This window comes from Lissotriton helveticus, chromosome 1_1 (assembly GCF_964261635.1).
Source record: "Lissotriton helveticus chromosome 1_1, aLisHel1.1, whole genome shotgun sequence".
NCBI lineage: Eukaryota > Metazoa > Chordata > Amphibia > Caudata > Salamandridae > Lissotriton > Lissotriton helveticus.
Genome location: NC_136057.1, coordinates 463,035,586 through 463,047,704, shown reverse-complemented (window position 1 = coordinate 463,047,704; position 12,119 = coordinate 463,035,586). Strand labels below are relative to the sequence as shown.

The 12,119-nt window shown below is 49.3% G+C and overlaps 1 protein-coding gene across 3 annotated transcripts in view; it reads left to right on the top strand.

The window, feature by feature from the left end:
* PARVB (parvin beta) overlaps positions 1-12,119 on the top strand; it is a 604,437-nt gene that overhangs the window by 525,869 nt on the left and 66,449 nt on the right. For all 3 annotated transcript variants that reach the window (XM_078673859.1, XM_078673861.1, XM_078673860.1), the window contains exon 9: positions 10,193-10,254. In XM_078673859.1, the coding sequence (XP_078529985.1) occupies positions 10,193-10,254 (62 nt within the window). The remainder of the gene's footprint in view (positions 1-10,192; positions 10,255-12,119) is intronic.

The following is a 12,119-nucleotide window of genomic DNA, read 5'->3' as shown; positions in this document are numbered from 1 at the left end:
CTAGTGAGCTTATGGCATGTTTGATGCCGGAGGGTGTAATTTTACGTCTAGGTCCTTTTTGTCCGCCTGAGAGATTGCGGGCATGTGCGACGGGCTTAAAAATTGAGTAAGATCACGGAGCGCCGCCGGCACGATACACCTCAGCATAGTAGTCACGGAATATGTGCAGGATGTCAAGTTGGGACTGCTTAATCTGTCTGCTTACGTCCAAAAGTTCTGTCACGGGGGGGCATCATGTCCTGTTTGATCAACCAGGCGAGGAGCGCGCCCGTTCTTTTACCCTCTCTGTGCACCCTAGCAGCGTAAGCGCGGAAATTATACTTGCGCAGGTCTCCCATGGCTTCTGCATGCGCGAGCTTCGCTGCTGAGAGTTGCGCTAGTGTGGCTGTTCCCTGGTCCCCGCCGCGAGAGAGTTCCGCTAGCGCCTTCTCCGCTTCACCCAGCGCCTGTTCTAATGTGCGCCGCACCCCCACCACCTGTTGGATGCAATGGCCCATGGCACTAACTTTTTATGCGTCCCACTCTATCGTCCTGGAGGAGGCTGTGCCAGCGTTACGCAGGTAGTGTTCCCTGATATAATCCCCGTGAGTTTGACGGAAAGCTTGATCTGTAAGGCACTCCTGGTGTAGTTTGCATGTTGGGACTGGGGGGTGGGGCGGCCTCCATCGGAGGACCACTACGTGGGCGTCGTGATCTGATATGACTCGCCCCAGATAATCTGTGTGCTGCAACTTGGGTAGCAGGTCTGTGGAGCATAAGAACCTATCCAGTCTGACTCGCAGGTTGTGCGGGATGGAATGGAAGGAATATAGTCTATCTGTTGGGTGTAGTGTCCTCCATGCGTCTACCAGAGACCAGTGATCCAACCAGCGGCGCAGACGCTCCGTCTGTTTGTGTGCCGGTAAGTGTACTGGTGGGGGATGTGACCTGTCTAATTGCAAATCTAAAACAGTATTGTAGTCCCCCCCCCTAAGAGCCATGGGATCCCTAAGTGTCGGGCCAGTACACCTGTGAGGGTAGTCCAGTAGTGATCTTGGTCTGTATTGGGGGCGTACACACATCCTATTAGTATCGGCTGGTCCTCTAGCAGACCAGTCAGGATAGCGTATCGACCCTCCCTATCAATGAGTCTGGTATGTTCCTTAAAGGGGACCCCCGGCCTAACCCATATAAGCATACCCCTGGCAAAGGCGGAGTACCCTGTGGCGCATATCACTCCCCGCCATTTCTTGTGTAATCGATCCACTTCCTGTGTCGTCAGGTGTGTCTCCTGTAGGACGGCCACCTGGGCCTGTTGTCGCTTGATGTAGGCATACACCGAATACTGCTTCCTGGCCGTGTGCATGCCCCTGACGTTCAGGTTGAGGAACTTGAAATCGGTATTCGATGCTTTATAGGCCATGTGTCACCCGTGTGGTCTGTGTGCCTCCCTTGCTGTATGTCTCTCCCCCGCACCCGTCCCCCTCCTGCCCAGCCCATCCTGCCCACCTCCATCCAAGAGGTCCACGTTGCGCACTCCGTTCTCTCCCCGCCCGTCTAGGGTAAAGTGGAAAAAGTAGGTTGAAAGAGGGGGTTATAGAAAACCATAACTCTGTGATATGATCCCAACATCGGGGACCCACTGCCGGAGGCAGTGCGTCCAAACTGGATTGCATAGAACAATAAACTTTAGTTCGTTATCACAGGGTCGCGGATGGGTATCTCTCCGGCCGTCGCCGGTGCAGCTCTGTGGCCAATGATCACTGCTGAGAGATGTCCACTCGTGCCGTCTCTGTCCTTGTCCATGTGTATGGCTGGGCTGTGGCGCCTGCGATCGTCGTGTACTCAGTAGAGCAGGCCAACAATCGCCAGGCTGCGGGTTCCAATGAGCGGGATAGTTCCATAGTGAAGCACAGCCTGGCCCACGACCTCCATCGACCACGTCGGGTGACCCAATCTTTTAGTAGTTCGTCAGATCAAAGTGTCAGCTGTCTGGGGGGTTACCATGGGGGGTGTCACCAAGCCCTCCCGGGACACAGGTGCGTCGCTGCCCTCGTCTAATGAGCTGAACAGATGGGGGCCTTTCTCCAGGTCGGATCCTCTGTTCTCGGAGTCTAAGGCAGCCACCGCTCGAAGGGCTTTCCGGCGCTCAGCAATAATTTGCGTTAGATCTGGGAAGCCCGTTCCGGAAGGGCCGGGTCGTATCTCCAGTTGTGTCAGGGTGATTTTCCGAGGCTGTCCGGTTCTGCGCGTCGTCCGGCTGTGTTGCGTGGACGAGGCATTGTCCCGGTGCTGCAGATGATGTTCTATCCATGAGTCCGCCTCTTTTGGGTCCGTGAAGAAATGCGTGTTCCCGCCGTGGACGACCCGGAGGCGGGCCGGGAACAGAAGAGCATACTGCACGTTCCGTTGACGCAAGGTGCGTTTAACAGCCTGAAAAGTAGCTCTTTGCCGCTGCACTGCTTGGGAGTAGTCCGGAAACAGCATCACCTGCTTGTCTTCCACCTGCAGGCGACCGTGCGCCCTGGCGGCGCGGAGGACGGTGTCCCGATCCCGGAAGTGAAGTAGCTTCAGTAGTAACGGTCGGGGCGGGAGGCCTGGCCTGGGCCTTCTCACGCAGACCCGGTGCGCCTGTTCAATGGAAAAGTAGGGGGTTAGATCCTTGGAAGGCGTGAAAGTTGCGATCCAGTCTGTGATGTACTTGATCGGGTCGGTTCCCTCCACCCCTTCCGGCAGATTCATGACGCGAATGTTGCTCCTCCGGGAGCGCCCTTCCAAGTCTTCAGTTTTGTGCTCTAGTGTCTTGACACTGGCCTGTAGGTCTCTGAGGGCTTGATGGTGTTGTTGGACCTGAGGTTCCATAGTTTGTAGTGTGGCTGTGCCCTGGTTCACTCTGTCTGTGAGCTTCCTATGGTCGTCGCACAAGATGTTAAAGTCTGAGGCCAGGGTGTCGAACTTGTTCTCCATCGTCACTCGGGAGTGTTCTATGGCTGCTAGGATCTGGTCCAGTTTCCTGGACATAGGGTCGTTGTCTCCAGTGGGTTCATTGCGGGATCTGGTTACGGATGAAGTCTGTGACGGCGTCTTCTGTGGTCGACCCATGTTGGCGGGATGGATTGTTCGGTGCACCTTGCGCCCACCAGCGAGCAATGGCAGTCCGCTCCGATAATGTCGTCCGGGGGATCCTTTGTACTGTCACGACCGTCTCGGGATCCGGCTCCCAGGCCCGTAGTCACCGTGGGTTGGTAGGGCGTCCGGTTTCAAAGACGTGGGGCCTCCTTCCGCGGTGGTTGCGGATGGCGTCGCAGTGGGTGTCGTGCACCGCCTCTCAGAGAACGTGCGGTGTGAGTGAAGGTGGTTGTTTGTTGCCTCGAGGAATGTCCCGAAGGGCGACCCACAGTATCTACGTGCGGCCACTCAGATTCCCCAGCCGCCTCCCGGGCCTCTAGTAGTGTCCTACGGCCAGTCCTGAGGCGCGCTTAGCAGGTGCGACGCTTTTGTGTTTTCTTGGGGGCCTCGGGCACTTGGGCCACCACCACTGGTGCAGTCGTCGGGGCCCCAGAGGTATTGCAGTAGGATCCCGCTCCCCGCCGGCACCGTTCCTTTCTGCCCAGGCACCGCGGGTGAGTCTCACCATTCCGCGGCCTGCTGTGCCCTTGTTTCCAGGTCTAGGTCACTCTCTCGGCTTCTGCCGGACTTGGGACGTGTTGTGCACCGTTCGCTCTGTCCCCCGCAGCGCGGTGTACCAGGTGGTCCGGTTAGCTCGCTCTGCAATGGGTCTCCCAGGGGCTCTGTGCGGCTGCCACTTCGCAATCTCAGCGCAGCGCGCCCTTCTCCTCGCGGCCCTCCGCGTGTGCTCTGTCCCTAGGTTCCCGGGCTGAGGCACCGTCTTCTCACCTGGGGCTTGGCGGTCTCGTGTCTCGTCTTGGCGTCAGGCACTTGTCGGGTTCTCCACTGGGCCCCCCGGTCCGTCCCGCACCTCAGGTGGGCGCGTAGCTCGAAGACACACCGGGGCCCGATCCCGCCGGCTCGTCACCGCTCACAGGGCCTTCCTGCTTCTCGGCCAATCAGGATGGGGGGAGGGGGACTCCTCCGCACCGTCGCGCCGCTCTCCCCGGGCACAGCCGACCTAATCAGGCAGCTTCCTTCCAATTCAGGCTACCCAGCCTCAGCGCGGGTGCCGCTGCTCCAGGGCCGCCATTAGGTTTGCGCGACAGTTCTTTGCGTATCCGCCATCTTGAGAGGGCCGATCGTGGGCTCTGCCGACAGAGAGCTCCCGGCTCCCTCACACCATCCCGCTGGGATCTAGGCACATCGGGGCATGCCTCACCCTTTCCGGAGTCAGTCGCTGGGTTTTGTACACTTATGGACCCATATAATGACACTGGTAGCCAAGGGCGCCGGCCGGCAGCCAGAGCCTCACGAAGAGACGTCCGCCATCTTGGCTAGCTCGGCCACGCCCCATGCTGCTGGCTGTTTGGTGCATCATTCTACATCTTATGAAATGCTTGCTTTGCACCTCATAAAAAGACGCTTTTACATTTCAAAAAGTACACTGAAGGATAACACCTTAAATTTATCGCAGAAATGCATTATATGCAGTAAACAATCATCTTGTTGATTTTGTTTCTCCGTGCAGCAGGCTTTTTTTAAGTTAAACCGGGGCTCAACATAGAAGCCAGACTTATTGGCTTTGGTAGTGCTTGTTCTTGGGCAGCAGATTATTTTTCATAACAAAAGGCACGTTGTTACATTTGTTTTGTGGAGAGCAGACAGGGGTGCAGAAGGCTTGTACAATATACCTGAGCATTTGTTACAGCGAACCAGAGTTCCTCTTCAGGACCACATTTATAACTTCGTTTTAGAATGCTGGCATTTCCCCATGTTTCAGAATAACCGGTCTTCCGGTTTCAGAATAGCGACACACATACCATTGCCTTGTGGCTGCAAACCATGGGTTCTCCATCTTTTTAGTTATGGCATGCCACTGTAGTTTCATAGTTGTGGTCTGCCCTTAATATCCGTTTAATAACAGATATACCAGTTTCAGATAGGTAGCAGGCCCACTACTTTGTGAATCCTAGATTGGCCCACAATTTGATGATCGCCCCATGCGTTTTTCAGATCTTGAAGCATTGTGCAGTGATGGAATTGGCAGCACCCTTGAGCATGTGGGGAAGTGGGTAAAGGAGCAACCTGCCGTCAGTGACTTACTGCAAAGGTCAGCTTTATGTAGGCAGTCCACCGAGACCTGCTTTTTTGACAATTCAAGATTTATAATCTGGTGCATACACAAGAGGGCCTTCAATTTTATTTTTCCCTGGTCCAGAATGTACAACATCGATTTGTTTTAACCAAATTTTGTTAACTTTTTACCTCTTATCATGGGTTATCCAACTCATTGTTAGACTTTAGTGGGCCTGGGTGCCTGTCCCTTTGATGGCGTGTATCCCCAGACTCATTTGCACATCTTGTTCTTTTGCACCTTCTGTGATATGCCCAGAAGAAATTTTTTGTTACCCCTTTTTAAGGTTTTTAAATTTAGATAGTGCAGACCTGCCTTGTTTCTGCAACAGTTACGCTCTCCTTTGATATGCTGTGTATTGGCCTTCTTTTTAAGGCAGATTTAAAAAATAGGAAATGTGCAATAATTCAAGAGCGACCCGTTTCAGGTATTTTATAATTTGCTCTGACTTTACGATATGTGGGCCTGTTTTGTAAGTTGTCTTTAAAAAAATTAATATATGTATAGATATATTCATAAAATTATAACATTGTGAGTTATTTCAATGTGTAAGCTGATGGGTTGAATTTAATGGATTTTTTTTTTCTGTGAGGAGCCATGTGATGTATTTTGTATGTTTTGTGCTTTTATGCTATAGAAATGTAGTGAATAAAGATCTTTGACTGACTGACATTTCAAGGCAGGTTATGTTTGCCTCCGCCCACTTGAGTCCAAAAAGCCGACTGCACTCCATGCAAAAAATAGGGGTGAAATGCTCAGTTCTGGGTCTGCCCCCAAAATCCTGTAATAAATGGCCAACATATCCTCAGTGGTCCATGGGGTAAAACAGATTGTAACATAAAATTTGCAAAGAGGGCTCTAGGTCTGCTCCCTCAGGCATTGTTTTGTTTGAGTGTACCCCCTTAATCTATTTGCTTCCTGCTTTGTCTAATTTTCCCATCTAGTCCATTACACTATATCCTGTGATTTCAAAGGGGAGTTGTAAATGCATCCTTTAGATGCAATGTTTCCACCTGCTTGGGCACATGTGCCAAGGCATGGCAGAAATATGGTGCTGCTGGCTCACACCCATATCTGGACAAAAAACAGCACTTAGCCGACTCTGCTTATATACATATCATACAACTCATCTACAGATTCTGTATACTATCATGAACGGGGAGTACATTTTATATTAAACACATATAACTTACCATTTCAGGTAGCCCTGAGGAATTCAAATTGTGAATTTTTAGACCAAGAGCCAATGGTGGCCTAATGACAAGACAGCAGTGAAATTGCAAGTGGAAGAATCTGCTCAAAGCATATAATTTGCCAGCACCACATGGCATCAGCCGCGGCAGGTCCATTGGGGCTGAGGGGGCCACACCGCCTCACCTTTTGCCCCACAAGAGCAGTGTCTGTCAAGCTGAGCAAAAGTCATCCTGACAAACACTCTTCATTTTCAGGTTAGGCAGCCAGAAGCTAGACATGTGCTAAATGTTCAGGCTCCACGCGGCCTGAGCTGAACTTTGCTGGGCTGAGCATGTGACCGCTAGGCCTGGGCAGAGTTCTGCTACTCTGAACTCTGCATAGTGACCCAAAAACTCTGCGGTGGAGTGCATTACGCCGCGCCGTTGGTGCTGATTTTTAGTGCCGGGTGTTTCTCCCCGCTATAAAATCAGCGAGAACGGCACCATGCGCAGCACAAGAGGGCACAATTTCTTTCTGCTGCTCAAGTAGATATTCAGTATATCCAATGGGCGAAATGACCCAAAAACCCATTCAGCAGCTTAAGTGTTGCACTAATTCCTCCCTAAAGTTCTCCAATCTAAGGGATTTCTTTATTCACAGGCATCACAAAAGAAAGTTGTGACCTTGTGCAGATTTGTAGAGTTCATATGGTGAAAATGTTGGCTGTTCATGATTCTGCAGTTTACAGATACATTGTTCTTTCTTGACCAAATCCAAAAACCCATCAGTTATCTAAAAGTAAGTGTATCAATCCAGTTCTTGGCTGTAACAGGCCTCGCGATCAAATGGGAGATGAGGATGGACTGACGTGATTGCTTAGCAGTTGTATGCTGACAGCAAACATAACCAGTGGAATATGTGTCTAAACATGATTTCCATGATATTAAATTGATGTATGAAGGAAGGATAATGATAGAGCATAGTGGGAGAAGGGAATAGGTCGGCCATGAATCTTCTCTGCATAAATGCAAAAATGAACTTGCGTGTCTGAGTCTGGGGCACAGCTTGGATATGTATTGGGAGCATTATACGTTTTACTTTATCACGTCAGAGAGTTCCTCAGAGTGTACATTACTTAGGCTGATAGTATTTTATGGTTAGCAAATGTGGCAATCAAATTGGAATAGTTTTTGAATTCTTTGATAGGTTGAATTCGTATTGCAGTACAATTAGATATTAATACAAAGTGTACTTGGTGTCTTGGTTTCATACATTATTAAGGAGTTTACTGCCTTTGCTTATGTTTGAAGTTTCCTTTAGTCTGTCTGTTAGGTCTTGGGGGTGGTGTGTTTATTTTTTTTATTTTTTTTTAAAACAGATTTTATTGAAAGATTGCACACAGTCCGCAGAGCTCTGCACACCAGAGGCGTCTGCAGGACAAATACACAACATCAATTGAAAAGCAATAATTTTGTCTTTTTCCCTGACCAAAGATAGGAACAAAAACCTTATTAGACAAATCCCCCTTCCCCCCTGCCGAGACCCTCCCCCCAACTCCCCCCTCCCCTGAACCACCCCCCCCGACCGAGTCGCACCGGATCTGCCACCAGTCTCCCACACATAGCACACCTAATTGACTGCCCATGCACATTCGCTATCATGGTTCCTGTATCACACCTTCGGAGGATCTTCCTGTTCCACCGGCAGCTCAAGCCACAGGCCCCTGAACTCAGCCCAGCGTTTCCAAATTCTATAATGCTTTCTTGGGCAACCTCGGGCTACAAAAATCGGCTGCTCCAGCCCCATACAAAAATCTAGCCCTCTCTTCCATGCCACCACAGAGGGGGAACGCGGATCCTTCCATGCTCTGGCCACGTCTCTTTTCGCCAATGTAAGGCCCAGGAGCAGCAAATGCCTCTTGTAGACGTTGCCGCCCACCCCCTCCATCACATGTAGTAAGACTAACTGCGGCATACGGGGGAGCCGCCACCCCAAGACCTCAGATAAGCAGTCCAACACCCCCTCCCAGCACCGAGCCAGGGGACCACAACCCCACACCATGTGTAGAAACGCCCCTCCTCCCCGCCACACCGAAGGCAATCCGGAGATGCGATCATTCCCTCCCGCCAGAGGCGGGCCCTAGTGAAGTAAACTCTATGAAAGTACTTGAATGAGGCGTAGGCGCATCGCTATGGCTGCACCCCTGGGGGATGCCAGCGCCTCACTCCAATCCTCCTCCTCCAACTCACCGACATCCTCCTCCCAGGTCTCCCGGAGCTTCTGCAGTGTGGTGGAGCAATGCGTGACCAGGCACTGTTATATGCGTGATATCTTCTTCGTCTCCAGATCCCCCATAAACACCTTTGATTCCAGAGTGCTAAACTCGGGTAGGGACTCGAGGCCTTCCAAACTGGAGGCAAGTGCATGGCGAAACTGCAGGTATTTGAAAAACTGAGAGCGGGGCAACCAAACTCCTCACTAAGTTCTTGAAATGATTTAAGCATCGTACTTGATAAAACGTCTCCCAAGGTCGAGATACCAATACTATCCCATCCCCGAAAGCCCTGTAGCATCGCAAGCCCAGGCAGCCGCCCATTGCGCCACAGAGGGGTCTCACCCGTCAGGGTGTTCCACCATCCCATACGGCACAGAGCCTGCCTCCAGGCCTGAAACACCACCTGTGTGGCCGGTGGTAGCGCACTCCGTAACGACGCCGTGCATGAGAGTGTGCAACGTGTGAGACCCCATGAGGTACCGCTCCAGAACCTACGACGGGCCCCCCCTATCTCCATACCACCACTTGATCAAGACTAGGAGGTGGGAAGCCTGATAGTAGGAGAGAATGTCGGAGGTCGCCAGCCCATCGCAATATGTAGATAGGAAACAAGTGCGGTGCACCACACGTACAGCGCCCCCTCCCAGAGAAACTGCCCTAGTGCAGAATTTATCTGTCGGAACCATTTGAGCGGGACGGGGTATGGGTGGTTTTGCAGCTGATATAGTAGCCGGGGGAGAGCCACCATTTTAAAAATGGACGACCTGCCATAGATCGTCAGTGGCATACGGGACCACATCTTGAGATCCGCCCGGACCTGTTCCCAAACCGGCGCCAAATTCCGCTGTGTTTATTTTATTTTTGACAAATGTGATAAGCATATATTTCTGATATTATATATTTCCAGGTGGCTATTCGAATTTGCAAATTGCTTGATCTCCCACTCTCCCAGTGTCGACATGATCTTTTTCTAGTTTTCTCTTAAAATGTTTTTTGTTTTCATGGTTTTCCACTTTCATGTATGCTGTGGGGACTGCTGTACATTTACTACCATTACATTTCTTAAAATATATTTGATGGTCCGCAGCGATGGAGTAGGGTTGCACAAAGCTGGCTGCCAATAGTCTTTCCTACAGTATTGGATGTGGTTTCTAACTCTAATGGTCTGTCCTCTAATGCTGTCCTCTTTAGTTACAAACTTACCATTTTTGTTACTCTACAATTATTTGGTATTTATTCTGCATTTACTGACAGGCAACATCCAGATTGAACCTTATTTCTCCTCAATGACAATCGGTTCATAGGCACGACATCACCAATGAATGTGTTGCAGATAATTTTGTTAATTCTGTGATAAATGGACTATAGGCAATCTATCTTTCAATGCTGGGATATTGTCATTCCAACTCACAAAACCGAGACCAGAAAAAATGACTTAAGTAAAAAGACCTTTTTCCAAACTGAAGTGCTTCAGTGCCAAGGGCAGAATTGACATGCTTTTTTCCTTTTTTTTCTTCTAGAACGTGATGCTTTTGACACCCTTTTTGATCATGCACCGGATAAGCTCAGCGTTGTTAAAAAGGTAGTGTATATATGTTTGGAGTTTCCTTTAAAATGTGTTCGAGTCTAATTCAATATTATCCGTCATAGTAACCCTAGTTCACAGTGGATTATAAGTCCACAAACCACTACCTCTCCTAACACTCTTCGACTACATGCTTGTCTTTGACCCTGTACAGTGCTACACTAACCTTTTGCTAAGTTCGCCCTATAGAAATATTAGATACATACTTAGATAGACACAGATAGACTTCATGCATGTTCATTAACACAAAATGTATGCCTATGCACGATACACAATATCTTTTTGAATTTAAAAATGACAAAATATTACATTTTAATAGATGTCTTTTTAAAGACAATATTCTCACTTTTTATCCTATTAGAATTAAATTATGCTTCACTAAGTAACTTGGTTGGAAAGCCTGTTTAATTTTTCATTTTAGTAGGAGAATATAGTACATTTTCTCCCTCATTTAGAAGCCTATCTTAAGACATTTGGGTGGTCTTCCCCCCAACCTTTTTCCTTCCTCCACCGCTTTTTCTGATCTCGTTTTTGCTGGTATTGGGACATTTTACCACTGCTAACCTCTGCTAACGTTCTTGTGGTCTCTCCTGTAAACATGGTAATATTGGCTTATTGTCATTTGGCATATTTAATTTACATACAAGTCCCCGAAAAGGTGGCACTGCCTGTCCCCGGTGCCTGTAAATTAAATGCTACTAGTGGGTTTTCAGCACTGATATCTCCAACCACTTAAGTGACCCTTAACATGTCACAGGACTGCCACTGCAGAGTATTTGTGCGCAATTTTAAACACCCATGTCGATCATGCAAAATGCAGCTTTTGCCAGGCCCAACTTACTTTTTATAACATATAAGTCCTCCGCAGTGAAGGCCCTGGACAACCCAGAGGGCAGGGTGGAATGTATTTAAAATGTTGGACTTGTACTTTTAAACTTTACACGTCCACCACTATTTGGTTGTTCACATCCAATGACTTTTTGAGCAGCACAAGGCCGCCATTGGAAGTGCCACTTTGTTAAGGAACTAAATTTGTTTGGCAAATCTCTCCCAGCACCAATGTTAGACCTGGCATCTTTGGCGTGGTTTCCCCTACCTTTTTGCCTCTAAACTCCTGTATTTTTGATGCTGTGCTAGATTTCGTTTTTGCTGGTTTAGATGCTTTGGACACTTTGTCACTGCTGATCAGTGCCAGAGTGCAAGTGCTCCCTGTGTAAATTGTTATTCTGATTGAATATACATGTTTGGCATATTCGTATCACCATGAAGTCCCTAGTAAAGTGCACTGGGTGTGCCAGTGCTGGTGATGACAAATGCTACTAGTGGGCCTGCAGCACTGATTGTGCCACCCACAGGAGTAGTCCTAAAATGATGTCTCAGGCCTGACACTGCAGTGCCTGTGTGCAGTTTAGAACTGCCATGTCCTCCTGGTCAGTGTCCCCACTGACCAGGCCTAACCCTTCCCTTTTCGTGCACATCAGTCACCCCTATGGAAGGCCCAAGGTACCCCCCTGGGCAGGGTGCAGTGTATGTAAAAGGTAGAGCATGTACTAGTGCAGGTGACATGCTCTGGTAGTGAATGGCAGCCATTTTCGTTTTTCACTACTGTAAGGATATCTTGCTCCATAGGTTAACATGGGGGATGCTGGCTACAGTGGTTAACAGCATTTCTTCCCATAGGAACAAGATAGGACATAGGTAGCTAGTATCCCTGAACTCAGAATTTAATAACACATCTTTTGGGAAAGGTTGTTTTTAAATCCTGTGTTTGAGAACAGCACTTTTAGAAAGTTGCTGTTCTCTTGTCTGACCCTTCTGTGTGCCTGGGCCTGTTTGTGTATTGACTGTCTGGTTTGAGAGTG